This window comes from Eurypyga helias, unplaced genomic scaffold (assembly GCF_000690775.1).
Source record: "Eurypyga helias isolate BGI_N326 unplaced genomic scaffold, ASM69077v1 scaffold18600, whole genome shotgun sequence".
Taxonomy (NCBI): domain Eukaryota; kingdom Metazoa; phylum Chordata; class Aves; order Eurypygiformes; family Eurypygidae; genus Eurypyga; species Eurypyga helias.
The window spans coordinates 73,965-91,974 of NW_010224090.1; the positions used below are offsets into that span (position 1 = coordinate 73,965).

At 38.5% G+C, this 18,010-nt stretch overlaps 1 protein-coding gene across 1 annotated transcript in view; it reads right to left on the reverse strand.

Annotated features, from left to right (window-relative positions):
- Nucleotides 1–2,113: 2,113 nt before the first annotated feature.
- The window catches only part of LOC104516236 (roundabout homolog 2-like), a 43,078-nt gene continuing 27,181 nt past the window's right edge, over nt 2,114–18,010 (reverse strand). The window contains exons 6-9 of the mRNA XM_010160512.1: nt 15,840–16,010; nt 8,032–8,292; nt 3,364–3,564; nt 2,114–2,344 (exon numbers count right to left, since the gene is read on the reverse strand). Coding sequence (XP_010158814.1) covers nt 2,343–2,344; nt 3,364–3,564; nt 8,032–8,292; nt 15,840–16,010 — 635 coding nt within the window. The 3' untranslated portion in view covers nt 2,114–2,342. The remainder of the gene's footprint in view (nt 2,345–3,363; nt 3,565–8,031; nt 8,293–15,839; nt 16,011–18,010) is intronic.

Consider the following 18,010-nt stretch of genomic DNA (forward strand, 5'->3'; position numbering starts at 1 on the left):
GGTACTGCACAGCTTTAATACTGACACACATTTACTTTCCAGTGGAATAGATAAAACACGTATTTAAAAGTAATTGGGATGGCTTTATCAACGTCTAATGATACTGAATTTTGAATAGAATATAGTGAGTAAGGTGTTCCACCAAAGCTCAGCACAAGCTTTCGGATTAAAAGAAACAAAAAATCTACAGTGACTGAGTTAAACATTTTCCAGAGAATTAAATTTGAATTTTACCCTGAATAGTCTTTCTTGATATGATAATATCAAAATAAAAACCATACATATCTAAATACGATGACTTCTTTATCTTGCTTGAACATTTTTGCACATTTTTACGTAATGGTTTTAACTATAATGGTTTAACAAGCAGGAAAATTACACATACTCACTGGTCACATATATAAGTAAATGCATACATTTTTTTCTCAACTTTTTTGGTTTGTAACCTGCTAAATAACAGTCTAGACCTTAAGGAAGTCAACTAGCATTTTTTTTCAGTAGTGCTGAGTTATAGTTGATGGCTGTAGTGTTTTATCTTATCATGGAACAAGTTAGTGAAATGGAAAGCAACACATATTTAGCATTGTAATTTACTTTTCTAAAATTCTGCCTTTACTAGAAGTGTTCTTAATACTGGTGAGCTCCAAGGCAATATATAAAACAACATAGACTGGTTATACGAAAAGGGTATTCAAATGGAAACTTGTGTTCAATGTCAGATAACTAACAGAAATAAGCTGTAGGATGCAATATTTAAAATAAGCATCAAATGAGTGGGCTATTCACATACAATATTCTAAGAAAAGTTTGACAATTTACTCGTTCAGATTTGAAAAGTACACAAGATTTGGACAAAGTCATGAAAACTAATGAAGAGACAGGATGCTGTCATTAATGTCCACTTACAGAGTTTGATTTATTCAAGAAGTGTATAAACATGCATTACTTCCTCATCATAGTAGGGTTTGTAGCCACTCACTAAAACACAGATCAAAGATTTTCTTTGCTTATATCCAAATTTTTGGATGTATTGTATTGCCAGAAATGTACTTAATACAAGTCCAAAAATAATTTGACCACTGCTTTCCTTCCAAATACTAAACATTTTACTAGAAATTTAGTGGATCCAGCTTCAGCTCTCACAGACTTCAGGTAACAGAACACAAAGGTTTGTTTAGACTGCATCAAAACAATTAATGTCATGAATTTCAGTGGTGCAGCTCTATCCTCTATTGTACTGTACATGTATTGGAAAGATGAAATACAATACTCTGACGTTTCAATTTTTTGGAAGCAGCCTGAATATGTCTTAATAATAAATTGCATCCTTAACTACTTACTAGGTATTCCTTGAGTTTATATTGTTTGTTTCTCCTGGGAAATCTGTGTCTTATATTTTAGTTTGGAGAAATTAATAGTAATAATTCTTTTAAAACTGCAATATAAAAACTGCTTTAGTGAAACACCTTAAGTTCTTTTGTTTGTAGCAAGGGTTTTTTTTCTCTTCCCCTTTACTTAGTGGCATGGGATGGCTAAAAACAGATACTAAGGGCATTATTCTAGTGAAAGGATCTAAGCCATCTCATGCTACTATTAATTTTCACATCCACCCTTTAATCCCACACTTCCAACTTTTGACCTCTTCTTAAATAGGAAAAGCAACTATGTTGCTTGCTTCGATAAGACTTAAATCTGTCGCTAATGTCTTCACTGACATCAGTTTTGCCTGTCACTTCCTCATTTCTACACCCCAATGGAAAACCATCTAACATACTCCTTTACATCCAGCATTATCCAAAGTAGCTTACAGTACGTAAACCTTCACACATTCAGTCTCTTTTTTTCTTCATGTCATGAGGAGTAGAGTTTTGTGCTTATCACCAAATAAAATTGCAGTGCAAACTTTAAACATAAAAGTTACACAATTAAAAGTTAATATATGGCACCACAGCCTATTAATTCACATATAGTACAACAGACCAATAAAAACAGACATGAATATGAACATAGCTAAAAAGAAGGTGAGCTTGCATAGCAATGCATCAAAAGAAATTATATACAGAAGGAAATCCTTTTCATCCTGGAGGGTGATCTTTTTTTTTTTCTTTCTTTGTTATATACTCCTGACAAGGAATAGTTTAAGGTGGATGGTGTATTAAAGAGAAGAACACAAGTAAAGTATCTGTGGGATATGTGTGGCTGTGTGTCTTTACATTGCATTTACAGTTCTTTTAATAGTACATAAATAAAGAAAATGTTCATTGCACTGTTTAGTGTCATCACTTCCATGAGTTCAGACCTGATGGTCCATCAGAGCAGCTTGCAATGTGTCTTCTCAACTACTCTATAGAGAGAAACAAAGAGAAAGATATTATAATAAGGAGAAAAAAATACAGAAAACAAAGCCTATGGCAATATTACTGCAGCACAGGATGAATATCCATTAGGTTGGGAAAAGAGAGTTAATTGCTTCTAGGCTGAAAAGTGGTGGATGCTAAAATTCAGCATCTGACATAGCACAAGCAGGATTTGTGGATCACCATTAGCTCTCCTACGAGCTACTGGGCAGTAACTATCAGGCGGTACTGAGGGTCTGTATGACTGCTGCAAACAGGAGGCAGACATGTCAACAGCGACATTGCTTGCACTAGTAAATATACCAGTATGCCTGAGCTGGTTGGGATGTTGATGTATGACTTCAAACAACAGAATCAAACCTTTTGGCATATAGTACTACATCACATGCACAGCATTAACATGGTTTTATACAAGGTTTAACAGATAATGAGAGACAATAAAAAAAATGTTTGGAAAATAATTCCCCTGGCCAGGGAAGTTGAGGAAAGAGTTGAGATATACAACTGAAAAAACTGGGCTACACAGCTGAAAAAACAGGACCTCCATCTAAGGTCAAAAAGAGCAGCATACTGCTCACCAAGCAGCACAAAGTTAAGGAGAAGACATCACAAGCTTGCCACCATGCCCAACAAACTCAGCACACTTTTCATTCACACCCCTGAGGAAAACTGCCAATGGCATTTCCAAGACAAACACACTACACTGCCAAAAAAATTCTAAATTACTGGAATTTTTTTTCAATTTTCCCAGTGTTTTGCTAGCATTACACATTGAAAGATGTACTATGTAGGTAACTTTGGCATGGCTCACACAGGTTTGAACTGATGCAAACCAAAGAACAGAATTTCATTTGTTTGTCATCACAGGCAAAACACCTCACAAGGCAAAAAGATCTGGGTAAAATATAATCTGATTCTCACAGACAATTTCCTCCTCTCTTCACAAGACATTTATATTTTTCTCTTTTTGTCTGAGAGTTTGAACTGTAGCTAGAGATAAACTTACATAATTCACCAGTAAACTGTCCTTGACTGTTTGATCCCACATAGCCCACATCGAGAAGGTCACTGGCATTGCGTTGGTGACCTCCTCGCAAGACTTCACCTTTTCTAGGTCCGGTCGATCCTTTTGAAGAAGCTGTTCCTGAAGAGCTGTGGCCGCCAGGGGATGGGAAGTTGGGTTTACTGTATGGTACGAGTGCCTCTTCTAGAAAAGCCAAGCAAAGCAAAACAAAATAAATACCAGATAAATTCCTATAAACAGCTATTTCTATATGGACATCAACTTAATTCCTGCTTTCAGATATGTGTCATTTGTCTTGCTTTTATAGCATGGAAGTTTTACTTAAGAAAATACACAACTCGGTGTTATCACCCATAGACAAAGAAACCAGCATGAACTTAATCTTGCTTTCATGTAAACACATAACTTAACTTGTATTAATTATAAAAAGTCTAGATTCATTATGAAGCATTAGATCAGGGATCATAGATACTTTAATAAAAATAGATGCACATACAATTTCCAAAACAATACAGCTATGATTAGATTTTTGCTTTAAGCCTACATGAATGTGCTTTTCCTTCTTCTTTATCTTAAATTATGGTAACATTACCTCGATCAATTTAGATAAAGAATTACAGTATCAGCTAATTTAATTAGCTTCCAGCAGCTCAGTAATTTCTAACGATGCAAAGTACACTGAAGATTTTTTAAACCGGTTGTGAATTACATTGGAAAATATTCTATTATACATAATACTAGTAGCTGTAATATTTGGGGTGAGTAAATCTTCCTGCAGCTTGTTTCATGTTCCATTATGAGAAAAAGGCTTACTTTTGCTCACTTGGCCTCTTTGTGAAGACCTGTAATAATGAACTGCTTTTGAGCAGAGGATTAATACCAACAAAGCAGAGGACTGTATGTCTTCATACAGCATGAAGTAAAACAAGACATCACATCTGACTAGTTTCCAGGAGATACAGTTGTAATAATCCTAACCTAAGAAATAAAACAGCAGTACCAAAGTAACACCGAAATAGAAGCACTATTTTATTACTTTGCTGTGTATGATCCACTTCTGTCTCAGAACCTGAAGAAAGAGACCTTGCTAAATATAGTTGGGTTCAAGAAAGAGTATGAGGACATGTGCTTAACCTCAAACACAGGAATTGCCCCTTCTGAAATCAGTGGAAATTGATTCAATCCTGCTTGAATCTTACATTTTTTAAAGTGAATCTGGGCTGAAAGCTGGTGGTGGTTTTTTGTTTGATTGTTTTAAATTTTGCTTTTCCTGTTGTCTCCTCTTTTAAACATTCAGATGAGGGGAAACAGACTTTCTTGGACAGAGGGCAGGCACGCAGAAAGAGAAGTAAGTGTGGAAGGTTGGAAAAAAAGAGGAGATAAAAATGCTTTTATTCACAATCCTGAAGCCTTTGCAAAGGCTGCAGCAGAGGCATAATTAACTTAGGGAAGTGCTAAATGAGCACAAATTTGTGGAAAGAATCCAGGATTTCATTCTTTGTGCCTACTGCTGCAAGCGAGTAGGGCATGGGAATTCCCCACGTGACCGGCTATTGAGCAGAACCTGTTTGTAAGGTAAATCTGTTACAGAAGAGGGCAGGCAGCTGACTTCTTCCTCTGCCGACATCTCTCTCTGGCACTGCCCAAGGGACCAGAATATTTGTGCTGCAGGACGTAAGGGCATTATGAGTGTTCTGTGTTATGACCATGTGCTGTCCTTGTTGAAATATAAAGAAATGCTTAAAAGACATAGTAAAATGGCATTTAACAGCCATAGCCTCCTAAATTATGTTACCTGCTCTTCATATATCAAGCCCTAACAATAGAATCAGATGCAAACCTGGTTTCCAAAGGCTGGCTAAAATATGGAACAGCTTGCATTAAGGCAGCAATAAAGCAAGCAGCATAAATCAGTTCAGCAGAAAGCTGGATACATTTTTAAAGGACGGAAAGAAAAGTCACTAGCATTGCAAAAGAGTTTGGAGATGACATATATGGTCAATTGATTTGTTTTTCTAGTTTGTGGACTCAGGATAAGGCCTCCTTCGGGTTCAATGAAATATTGAGAAAAAACGACCATGAATAAATATAAAGTGCATTATCATTATAGAGCATATGGTGTGTTAAATTATCTGTTGTGCCCTCAGAAATAAATGCAATACATAAAATAAGCAATTGTGACATAAAATAAAGGCTAAGTTTCTCACAACATTCTAGCATATGAAAGGTAGTTGCCTCAAGTCCTTAGAATAGGCTCACATTTATTAAACACTTAAAACAGTGCCCTATGACTCAGGCCTGCAAAGAATATGGGATGTCTTTCTCTCAAGCCTTTAATTTGAAACTGTAATTCTAGCCCTCGTGGAATCAGGATATTTGTGTGTAACGATGTTCCTATACCCCATGAGATAACCAGAAGGTGTTTAATATTATCAGAAGTATTGTAACTTGACCTATGACTAATTTCTTTACAGGAGTAGCTGAGAATATCATATCTGATGTGCTGTAACTGTGATTCCACAATGAAGCAATTGGCAGCAACTCAGTGATCTTGTTTATACTGAAAGCAAAGAGCGTAAACATGGTTCCCAGAATTAGGTATTTTTATTCTATTCAACTTCAAACCAAAGGTCTTGCTTCCAAAATTTCACTCACAGTTTGATAATGTCTGCAGGAAGCCTTCTAAGCAGCAAAATAGCTATTTTCTGGAAGCTGATTACTAATAATAACTCTTTTATGAAATATATTGAAAACTGGGACAGAATAGATTTCCAGAGGTCTTTGTCATTAATAAAGGAAAAGGTAAGAAGAAGAATTAATATTACTAAAAGCCCCAAATTTAGTAATTTAAACAAGCAACAGACATAAAAGTAGCCTTTTCCTTAATTCTACCAGAGAAAGCAATACAGAGCAAGAAAACTGTAGTGCAAGAAGCTGGGATGAGAAGGCAGACAGACAGATATGAGGCTCTGGCCCACCTTGTGCACAACCTTTATGAATCCCTCACATCAGGGTAAAACTATTATCTCCTAGAGGAAGCCTTCATCATGCATAAAGAATATGCAATTGCTGTGGTCATCCTGATTTTGACAAGAACAAGATACCTGTAGTCACTCCGGCCCTACATTCAATGCTGGTGTAGGGCACTGGATGTGTCAAGATCAAGTTCTTTTATTTAAGGACAGATCAATGCAAGTCCTGCAGGATGAGAATTTTACTACTGTATACCCTCTGTATCACAGAATAACTGACAATTTCTATTTGTACACTTATGAAGCAAGGGAAAAAGAGAGGAGTTCTTGTTAACCAGGTCAGAGAAGCATCCTTAATAAAAATTAACAAAGAAATGAGATGTATAAATTAATTTTAGCCTATTTTCTAGTGTTAGTACATCTTGTACATTGTAATTAAAACTGCCATTTCACCAAGTAGCATGAATTTCACACACTATTTTTAAACTGCAACTTCACATCCTAATTTCACAACATGAACAACCACTCCTTTATGAAACTGACAGATTAGGGGGTTTTAATGGTACCATTATCATTATATTTTAAAATATGGATTGTATTTAAAATGTTTACATTTTAAATATGAGTATCAATATTTCCTAAGAGGACTTTGTTCAGTAAATCCTGCCCCTGTGACAGGTTTGCCTGCATACTATTATTTTTTTTATTAGAATGTCATTGATATTAGTGTTCTAAATTAACAAGGAGAATTAATAGTAGAATAAAATCAAGAAAAACATGGATAATATGAGTACCTTCAGTGTTACTGTGGGAACTGCATACATACTTAAAAAAAAAAAGAGAGCTCCATGTACACTGTTATTTTTTTTAATCTTCTTAATTGTCCTCTTGTATCACTCTAATCAGCACTGGGATAACATGTGATTAGTGGGTTAAAGAAAATACCCTACTAAGGGGACCTGAAACAGCAGCTTTTACTTGAGGTCAGGCTGAGAGGAGGAATCTGAGCCTATTGTAGAACTACAACTCTGGCTCAGCATCGCCTCCTGCACACATTTTTACAGACTTGAAATCCATTTAGGAGATAAAGTCAGCACTCAGCAATGAGCAGGTCTGGTATAAAGGGGAAAAGCTTCACTGTCATCTTGCTGGGCCTGAGATGGATGTTACTTTGTCATACGCTGGCATAAGGAGAAGACAGTGTCTTAAATACAGCTGGAAGGCAGGTCAGTAGCCCAGAGGGATCAGCCTTCTTGCAGACATGCAAAAACAACTGCTGTCAATTTAGAAGCAGGCTGAAAGAACCAGAAAATACGGCCCTATATGTACAAATAAATACTTCTAACAGAATATAGCCTAAAAATCTGTTTCTCCTTCCCTACCTGTTTGAAACTGTCCCTGTTTTTTCCACTGCTATGCTCGACAACATTATTTACTGCCAAAACACTAAAGAACGCACCGAGTTAGGTGCCAATGGGATTTGATTATTGCAGGAGGGCAAATACTTGGACCACAAGCTCTCATTTCACTTCGCCTTTTCTATTTTCCAGCCTCAGCCTCACCAATTCTGGCACAGAGGGGCGTGAGGTGACCCTCTATTCCTGCCAGATAGAGACCCTCTGCTGAGAAGCGTCAAGAAGCCGTCTGCATTGCCTCGGCTGGTGCAGCGCGCACACACCTGATCCGAAGGCTTGTTTGTGTTGGCCTTTCCTGAAATCCTCTTGGCGGTCTGTAGAGCTTATCCACTCCTGGGTTTGCCGCTGCCACTCTAGTGACGTTCTAGCTTGCCGGTCCAGGGAGCTCTTTGTTTCATCTATGTTCGGTGCATGCTGCCTCTCAAGAGAGCTTCCTTTCCTCTCTGCCGAGCCTCCGCGCTGGCCGGGGACTATCTGCTGCCTTAAACCCTGACCAGGGGGCGGGTCGGGTGGTGGTGGAAGATCTAAAAAACGTGAATAAGATTTAGATGAACTAATATTTTAATTGAAACAGAAGGTCTATTTGATGCTGAAAAGAAAAGTCCCTGGCAACGGGCACGGACCACTTCATTTGCTGATTTTAAAAGGAAGAAATTTCAGGTTAATCAGAAACGTATTTTTCCCTTCTGCTAGTTTTTCACTCGAGTTACTGTGTTGCTCGCCCTTTCTAACTTCTATTAAAATCAATAGACTCTGAGCCCTGACTTAGATTTCTGAGCATGGGATTTATTTTCTGTGGTGTATGTTCCATCTGGCTCTTTCAGTAACACCATGCAACTAAGAAAGGTTATGAAAAACTGGTCTGTGCCAGTTGATAGAGTAATTTCCCCCTATGATTTTGGGCCTTGCTTCATCACCCCTATTTTTGGGCTTCACTTTCAGCTCGAGGCTTAAACTTAAAATCTAAATAAACAACTTTATCAAAATGCATAAAATTGCACAAAATTTTGGGGGAAAATTATTCAGAAAATCTACTGTCATTGAAAAAGCATCAACACACCCATGAAAAGTACATGTTTAAATAGGACCAGCAAACAACAGGTGAGCATTTCATTCAAGCACTGTTTGAAAGTTCAGTCAAGAGCTAGAGACTTCACCGACAAGAGGATGGTCACCCTTAAGTTTAGCAGTCTTGCAGATATAAATAATTAAAAAATAATTTCACCTGAACACTGAAAGACGCTTGTCTGGTCTCTAGCAACTGTAGTCCTTTCCAAGTTTATCACTTGGACCACTAAGATGCTTGCAGAATTGAAGATCTAGCTTCTAATAACATTTGCAGAGGCAAAAGTGCATTTTGTTTATTAGTCCCTGACCCAAGGTAATTATAGAATCTGGATAACTATAATTCTAAATGTAAGATTTTCCAGAAAACTTTACGACAGACTGACAGTAGTCCAGAAAAGCCTCAGATTATTTGGGGGAAAAAAAAATCAGAAAAGGGAAGTGCCTTTATTATTGTAATGAAAACTTTCACATATAAGATACCTGTTTTATATAAGGAACACTTGTTAATTCTGGCTTTCAGCAATGCATAGCGCATATAAATCTGTGCAGACCCACCAACTTCACTAAACCTACGCTGGTTTACACTACATACGGGTCTCTCCCACTTTCCAGTCTTTTGTACCTTATAGTGTTGTCAAGGTTTGTCAAGGAATTTAACCTGACTCAATAAAAGGCACGGAAAAGTAAAGCTTTGCTTTTCTTGCAGGTAAGTCTGATGCTTATAACTCTACTGAAGCTGAAGTTAATTTTATAAATTGGTGAGGAGGCCTGTGGAGTGAATTTATTTCTAATGCTGTAATCCAGCTGTATATAATGCTACACAGGTTTTTTTTTTCATGTCCTTGTTGTTAGAGGTGATACTTTTACGTCGTATGTGGGGCAGAAATGCTTCCAAAGTTGCTGAGATGTCATTCCAGTCAACATTGTCTCTTACAGATAAACGAGGACATGAGGGTTATTCGTGTCTACAAGGGAAAGGAGTTGTATCTGATGCTTCTCCTGTACCACTGTTCACAGCTGAAGTGCTATACCCCAGATTAAGATATCTATCTTCTGGCTAGAACAGCCTTATAATAATCTGTCAGTGAGCTTGGTGTATGCTTTATGTTCAGCACTAATTTATTTGAGAATTTTTTAGTTATGAATATAGATGTGACCTTTCATGACAATGACTATACTTGAGTTACTGTAGGTGGAAGCAGGAGGTTATGGGAGCTTGCCAATGTTAAAATTGCTTTATAGTGTTGGCTTCCAAAATGGCATTTCTTATAATTGATTTTATTGCAATCATAACCAGTTAATGTACAGAACCACAACACTGGCATCTGCTTATGCAATCTGAAATAGAGATTACTGAAGTTCAGATTTATAAGCACTTTATGGAGATGCATTGAATCCAATAAACACTGTCATAACATGACATCTGACAGTGCAATCTTCCAAGATAAAATATTTGCCGTTCAATATAAACAAAATTTTTAGAGTAGTATCATAGCAAAAAAAAAAAGTTTAAATTATTGCAGTACTAAACTTCTTAACATAGAACACTCTTCTTCAGAAATTGCCATCTAATAGTTCCTATTACTTAGATACCGAGAAGGAAAGAAGGTTTGTACTTAAACCATACCGCATGTTCTACAGCTAATTGCAACTCCTGGAATTACTTCAGACTTAATGCAGCTGATCTGTTAACCTGACCCTTGCTTTTCTCCATCCAGAAAATGGGCATAATGATTGTCTGATGCATGTAAGTGAAATGGGAAATCATGTTTGTAAAGTTCTTTGGGTGTTTTAGACCTGTGGATGAATTGAAATAAAAATAAAATTTAGCTTCTGATGAAGCTTCACATGATTCTAGAATTACAGGGACTATGGAATTAATGCAAGCTGGCCCCCACCTGAGCACAGACTTACTGAACTGTGCTTAGATGTGTCTGAGAAGATCTGTAAGAACCGTTACTAATTCCAGCCAACCATCACCTGACTAAACCTTGTGCTTTTTCACCTTCTTACTCAGATTGATTGTCACAGTAACACCTACCTTTCCTTTTTAATAAAAGAAACTGGAAGAGAGCTTCGTTTGGAAATGTGGCTTTTTATTTGCTTTACAATTTAAATCCTGTAGTGAAAATTTGCCTTGGGTAAAGGACTAAATATGGTCTGTTATCTTGCCTGGGCATATATAAAGACCCCCTGCATCTGGAGTCACAAGTTTCCTCCTCCAGTGCCACACAGCAGAGTCTTGCTCCTCCTCTCCTCTCACTTCGCTGCCAAACATGCCTTTATGTTAGTGTGCACGTCTCCACACACACCTGTGAATATGCATATTCTTATGGAGCACCTCTCCTTTGATGAAAGGCTGAGAGAATTGGGCTTCTCCAGCCTGCAGAAGGCTCTGCAGAGACCTTATTGCAGCCTTCCAGTATCTGAAGGGGGCTACAAGGAAGCTGGAGGGGACTTTTCACAAGGGCCTGTAGTGACAGAACAAGGGGTAACGGGTTTAAATTGAAAGCGGGGAGGTTTAGAATGGATATCAGGAAGGAATTCTTCCTGGAGAGGGTGGTTGGACACTGGAACAGGTTGCCCAGAGAAGCTGTGGATGCCCCATCCCTGGATGTCTTCAAGGCCAGGCTGGATGAGGCTTTGAGCAACCTGGTCTAGTTCTAGTGGAGGGTTCCCCTGCCCATGGCAGGGGGGTTGGAACTAGATGGTCTTTAAGGTCCCTTCCTACCCAAACCATTCTATGATTCTATATACCTGATGGTTAATGGTTGGCATTTGGGCTGCTAGTAGAGGGGTAACAGAGACCAGACAAGTTAGTAGTCTCAGTTCTTAATAGGCAGATGCTACCATATAAAAGCAAGCCACCTCATTCCATCATGTTAATCACTTCAGAGAAGTTTTGAATCTAGAAATTTAGGAAGTTCAGCCGGTTTTTCAGTGAGGATACCCAGAGTGGTATCACTGATTATCACTGTACTTCCATCTAAATGACGTGTATCTTGCAGGTGCCCGGTAAAACGCCCACATTGAGCTAGTAACTTACTAGGCCAGTGGGATGTCATCCAGAGTACCACTTGCAGCTTCTAATGGCAGAATTATCCAACTTGCAAGGCAATTTATAAGTGCATTGGTGAGGAGGCGATACTCTTAATGATTTAGTAATGGAGTGATTGTGATTGAGAAGCTGTAGGACATCGGAGGGCCTGATAAGAAGCAGATGGATGTTTGGACTGGGATTAATCCTGCCCTTCTTTAGAAGGCAAAGCATTGGCTAAATGATCCTGGCACCAGTCAAGCTTTGGCACAGCCTCTCATTATTAAGCGGAAAAAGCAGCAAGTTACAGAACCAACAGGTATAAGGATACCCCTTTCTACCTGAGCCAGTGATTTGTTTTCCTAGGGGTGATAACTACTGCAACATTTAATAAGCTTCTGAACCACTTTCTAGCATCAGAAGCTAAGCATGTTCTCTACAGTGATCTACCTCAGCAAAAATTTGTAATACACAATAGCAAGTCAGTAGCAAAACTAATAGAAAACCTAAGTTCCAGTTCTTCTTTCTAACCCCTAACTGTACTTCCCTTCTGCTTTCTCTTTGGGTTTCTTAAACATCATACTGAACTAAGGAAGCGCTTTTAACCTCAGTCATGCAGTTAACATGTCACCAGCTATGTGACAGAGTCCACTGTTTTGCAATTCATTAATACATGGTTTCCAAGAAAACAAGTAATTTTTGAACACTAGAACTAAAAAACTCCCTTTTGTTTTACTATAGTGGACTGTGAGCTCAGAATGAAGGTTTTTCACTCGAGAGATTCGTTAAGGTATTCTTCCTCTCTGGAGTTGCTGTTGTCTCCATGGTCTTTAGGATGGGGAGGCTAAAAATGAAGCTGTACAGGAAGATAAATATGAAGGCTCAATCTAGAGGCAGTCTCCAGAGGATTCTGAAGAAGCAGGTGTTTAGGGGATTTGTACAGAGTGCTGTCAAAAGTAAGGAAGAAGCTGTACCTTCAGTGCTTACATAGCCAGGGATCAGCATGTTACGTGTTGAATATACAGTTCCTTTGGTCTTTTGCACAGTCCCAGGTGGTTACAGTTAACAAGGGGAAGGTGCTCAAGAAGTGTAGCGGAAAGGGCAGAGAAAGGACATGGCTGGAGCTTACTTGGTTAACAAAAATTTAATATGACAGCTATCCAGTATGTGATGAGATTTAAAACATAGGACTCATCCAGCTTGGGAGTTTGAAGATGACTGACAAACCATGTTCTCCTATGACAAATCCAAGAGGGAGCAGTTTTAAGGGACTGGATTGAAGACATCTCAAAACCAGGAGAAAAATGTATAGTGATTCTTGCCACTGAAATTAGGATGGGCTGGGCCTGAAGAGACTGTCCTGGATTAGGGCTCAGAATTGCTGGATCTATCCCAGGTTCTCCTACTTGCTTTCTCTAACCATAGCTTAAGCACAGGGGTATTGTCTCTTTATAAAGTTCACTGCAATATTCCACACAAAGCACAGAGTTACCATTTTTAATTTCTGCATACCAGAGGTTCCTAAACTAAGTTTATTTACATACACACAGGTGGCAGCACCAATCTTCAGCTTCCTTAACCAACAAATATGCTTTTGCAAATATAGCTATGACTCAGACTCGCCATTACACTTTAATGACTCATATTCCGTAAGAGATGAAGTGAAAAAACTGTACAATTTGTGTGTGTTTGTTCCTGTGGTAAGAGAGGATGGGAAAGGATCCTTTATTACTCCAGGACATTATAAATTTTTGGAACATATAGTAAGCACTTTAACTAAGTCTATAACAGAAGAATGTTAAGGTAACAGAGTCCAAAAGCTGTTACGGTTACTGTCTGTGAGAGGTGGATTGTTGAAGGAAATGGTATATCATTGGTATTCTGACTCAAATATATCAAAAACCCCTCCAATAACATTAGTATTTTATAAAGAATAAATAAAAGACAATAGAGGATTTCTCTTTTTAAATGAAATATATCTTAGAATCTGATCTCTTTCACTAATTTAAAACCATGCCAGATTTTATTATGGAGTTACTCCCCAAGGAGTCACACTTCTATCTATTTGATGATCTGGATTCCTGTTAATTTTCTAGTACTCACATTTTTGTTAAATATTTCTACAGCAAGAGTACTCAAAAGCAGGCTTAAGGTCCCACCATACTGAGTACAGTACAAATGCCCACGTACACAGAATTTGTGGTCAAAAAGGCTCATAGTTCAGGGTGACAACATACGCCATGCGCAAGAGTTGACTTGACGTATGCACAAAGAATACTGATAGCACTGCAAGTGACCCACGATTTCCAGTTACTATTCTCAGAGACACATGTATTTAATGGACCTGTGTAGCAGGGAGGCCTCTGGAATATATCCAGAAGGGGAGGGCATTAAAGTTCAACCCAATTCAGATCCATATGAGTGGAGTCTGAGCTACTTTAAGCTGTTTTCCCAATTAATATGGTAGTGAGGATAAGCCATAGAGCATGAGATGCAATGGTAACTCCTTCGGTGAAGACTTTCACTTCTGGAATCTGTTTTCCACCTTTGTGGTCTGGCAAACAAGGACTCTGTCAGATGATACTGCAAAACTGTATCAGTACAACTGATAACATGACTGAGACGAGAACTCTGGTGGTTTTAGTGGTCACACTCCACCTTGTAAGCTGTTACCTCAAGTACTTGTACCTAGAGTAATAAGTAGCATATTACAGATAAACCAAACTAAATATATCGAATCTATTTGATATGTTACCTGTCCAATGAAGATAATGAAGAGAGTTGGGGTTGATGATCTTTATAGGTCCTTTCCAACTCAAGATAGTCTATGATTCTCAAGTAATGTTTGCTAAGATAAGGAGGGCATTTATACTAAAACCTAAAATGTGAGGGGTTTGATATTTTTTTTTTTTAGCCCCTTCCCCATACACTGGAAGATTTATCAAGATGTACTTAAGATTATGAGATAGTACAGGACCACAGGAGTGGTCCAGCTAGTCTTATGAGTGCTACTGATGCAGGTAGGAGAGTCCAGCTCTCAGAATTTCCCTGCTTTGAACACAAAAAAGAGCGGTCAGCATGAAGAAAGTGACCATGTCTCCATCTGCATGGCATTACAGATACCCTTAGTCGTTCCTTTAATGCTGTTTTTCCATTTGCCTGCTTCTCCCCTCTGATCATTTCAACACCTACAGGAGGACAGGCCAGAGATCAGAAGAAATTAAGGGGACATAGCCAGCCAGCCACCTTCCTGTCCAATCCTTCTCAAGGAGTAACGGGCAGAAACTGCATCTTTTGCCAAACTCAAGAGGGGGTACACAAAGATAATGGAAGACTGAGCTGAGTCATTAGAAGAGCAGAACAGACATGCCTGAAATTTCCATATGGGAAGCAATGGTCAGAGAGAAGTGGAGATGTCAAAGAGGGAAACAAAGTCACTGAGGTCAGTGGATGTCAGGAATGAAGCAGCACTGACAAGACATGAGTCAGTCATGAGAAAAGCATGGCACGTACTGCTGTAGCTATTGTGTGGGTATCAAAACCAGCACAAACCAAACAGGCCATTGTGGGACTGGCTCTACACTTCTCCTTAGGAATTCATGGCATAGTGCTACTGCTGGTGGTGGCTACTTTCATTGTATGCAAAATTACCCACAGACCATTTTTTTTAATGCCAACCCAATGTGCAACACAGTCATTTTTGGGTAAGATCTATACTGAGAACTAAGAAAATCTAAGAAATGCTAACATGTTCAGAGCTGAAACAAAGAAGAGCTCCTTGAAGACTCACTTAATCAAACTCCACACCGCTAGCGTTGCAATACTGCTCACGTGGCAACTTGGAAACCCCCCTTCACCAAACAAATATTTCACAGTATATTCCTTAGAAGATTGTGTTACATTCTCCCATTCTGCACACCTGCTTGTTGCAGGCTACCATGAGGGACTTCATCCGACAACACTTACCGTCTGTTATTCCCTCCCTACGATGAGGCAAGGGGGGTTGGTCCAACCGTCCTCCCTTGTGTTTTTTAGTGGGCCTCGGCCTCTGACTCTGATTGACAGCTGCACTGGGGTTGCTGTCAGTAGAAAAAGGACTGCTTGGCCGAGGTCTCTGAGAGGAAGGGTATACTTTGCCTAAAAAAAAGAGAAACCAGATGACAGAATGTTACTGCCTTGAAATAGGCTGTTCTATTAATGTCTGTTCCAAAACATTAAATCTGGTCTAACTCTCAGAGGCAAGCAAGTGTCCCCTTGAGGTAGCACTGATGACAACTGCTTTAAGACACACCGTAAGAAGCAAAGTGAGAAACTTGGCATTCTTTTGTCTTTAACTTTTATAATTAAAATCATTCCATCTGTTGTGATAAAACTACTGTACGCCATGTAACTCCTACCTGCTCTGCGTGCTGAACAGATGTGTCATAACAACTCCTCAGCCTTGAGCAGGGAAGGAAAACAGTTCTGCAGTCGTATCAAATTTATCTTCTCCTGCCTTCTACCTTCATGTTTGCTGAGCCAGATTCTCATTTTGGGGGCTCCCTTATGCACTGTATGTCTGGAGTAACTCCAGTGAGATAATCATAACTGATTTTGCAAGCTATGTAGCAGTGTAGGTTTGTGTAATTAAGAGCTCTCTTTTATCAAGAAATAAAAATGGGGGTATATTTAAATGCTAAAATTTTCCTGTTAATTTTTGATATTTTTATGTGTTAAAAAAATGTATTCTGACTGAATCCCTCAGATTTTTTTTTATACATATACTAATCAATCTAAGTGATTTCTCTTTTAAAAAACATCTTTGATGATGTCCTATGGAGAAGATCATAAAATGCATCACGGCAGGAAACACAGGAGCACAGTCCATTTATTATATTCACTTCCTTTTATTTTGATATTTTAGTTCAGTTAACTAAGCTTATTGTTTAATAATAACTGATGAAAATTAAAGATCACCATCTTTTACTTTCTTTTTTTCATCGGTATGTCATTCTTGCCAAGTATCTAAAGGATGCTAATATTTTAATTCACTTAGAACTGGTACTTAAATTTTTTTCTTGTTTTAGTCCTATCTGTAGTGGAAAATATATAAGCCAGTCAGAACTCCTACTCTTTCAGTGCTACTGTAGGCCCAAATGGTATAAGAATTGATGGAAAGTGGTAATTAAAATGGCTGTTAATTTTCTGATCAACAGAACCCAAGCTAGTAAGGGTTCTAGACTTAGACCAGGGTCTACCCTGTTCTGAGTTATGTTTTCTAGTAGAACTTTTCAACAGATGTGTTTACTTTCAACATGCCATCACACACAACTTCATCTAGATAAGCCTAATCAGGAGTAATTTGCTACCTGCTGCACTACTTGAAATATTCCCAGCGCAAAGAGGGCAAAGCAAAAAAAAGTAGCTATAATCTCTCTAACATGGTGTTTCACATTAATACACACATGTTAGAATAACACCTTAGTATTTGACTTCAGTGATTTACTGTCTCAGGCTTGATCTGACTGATGTGCACCATGAGGAGCACACTGTTTTTAGGCAACCTTGTCTCCCAGCCTCATTTCACTGCCAGGTGTTGGAGGTTACCCCATCTGAACCCCTCACGTGGGCACTCCCTAACTCCTCTACCAAAATAAGTCTAACTGAACTTAAACAGTATGAAAAGTACGCCTCTGCTAACCTGGCCCATTTTAACTGAAATAGGTTACAGAACGCCCACCCAAGTAGCTAATTCTGGAGCTGGGAGAAAGCAGTAATAAGCATTTGGGGGAAGGCTGGAAGCATTAACCTCTATAGCTGGCACAGCTGCAGCCAGACAAAGAAGTGATCAAGCCCTTGTTTCATAGATAAGGATAAACCAGCAGATGAACACAAACAAAATACTAAAAAATTTCATTGAAATATAAAGATCACTAATAAAAAGAAATTCAGATACGAGCCTGAAATTCCATCCTAGCTCACAGCACAATGCACAGATGTTTTGCAAAAATAAACTCGCAACATGCAAGTGCAACTCGTGAGTGCAGGACGATGATTCTTCACACTTACTCTCTTAACTAAAGAAATGTGATTATTCGTTGAGAATGTTGGTTTGAAAAAAGCAATAGATACCAAATATTCTCTCTTTTATCCCGCCA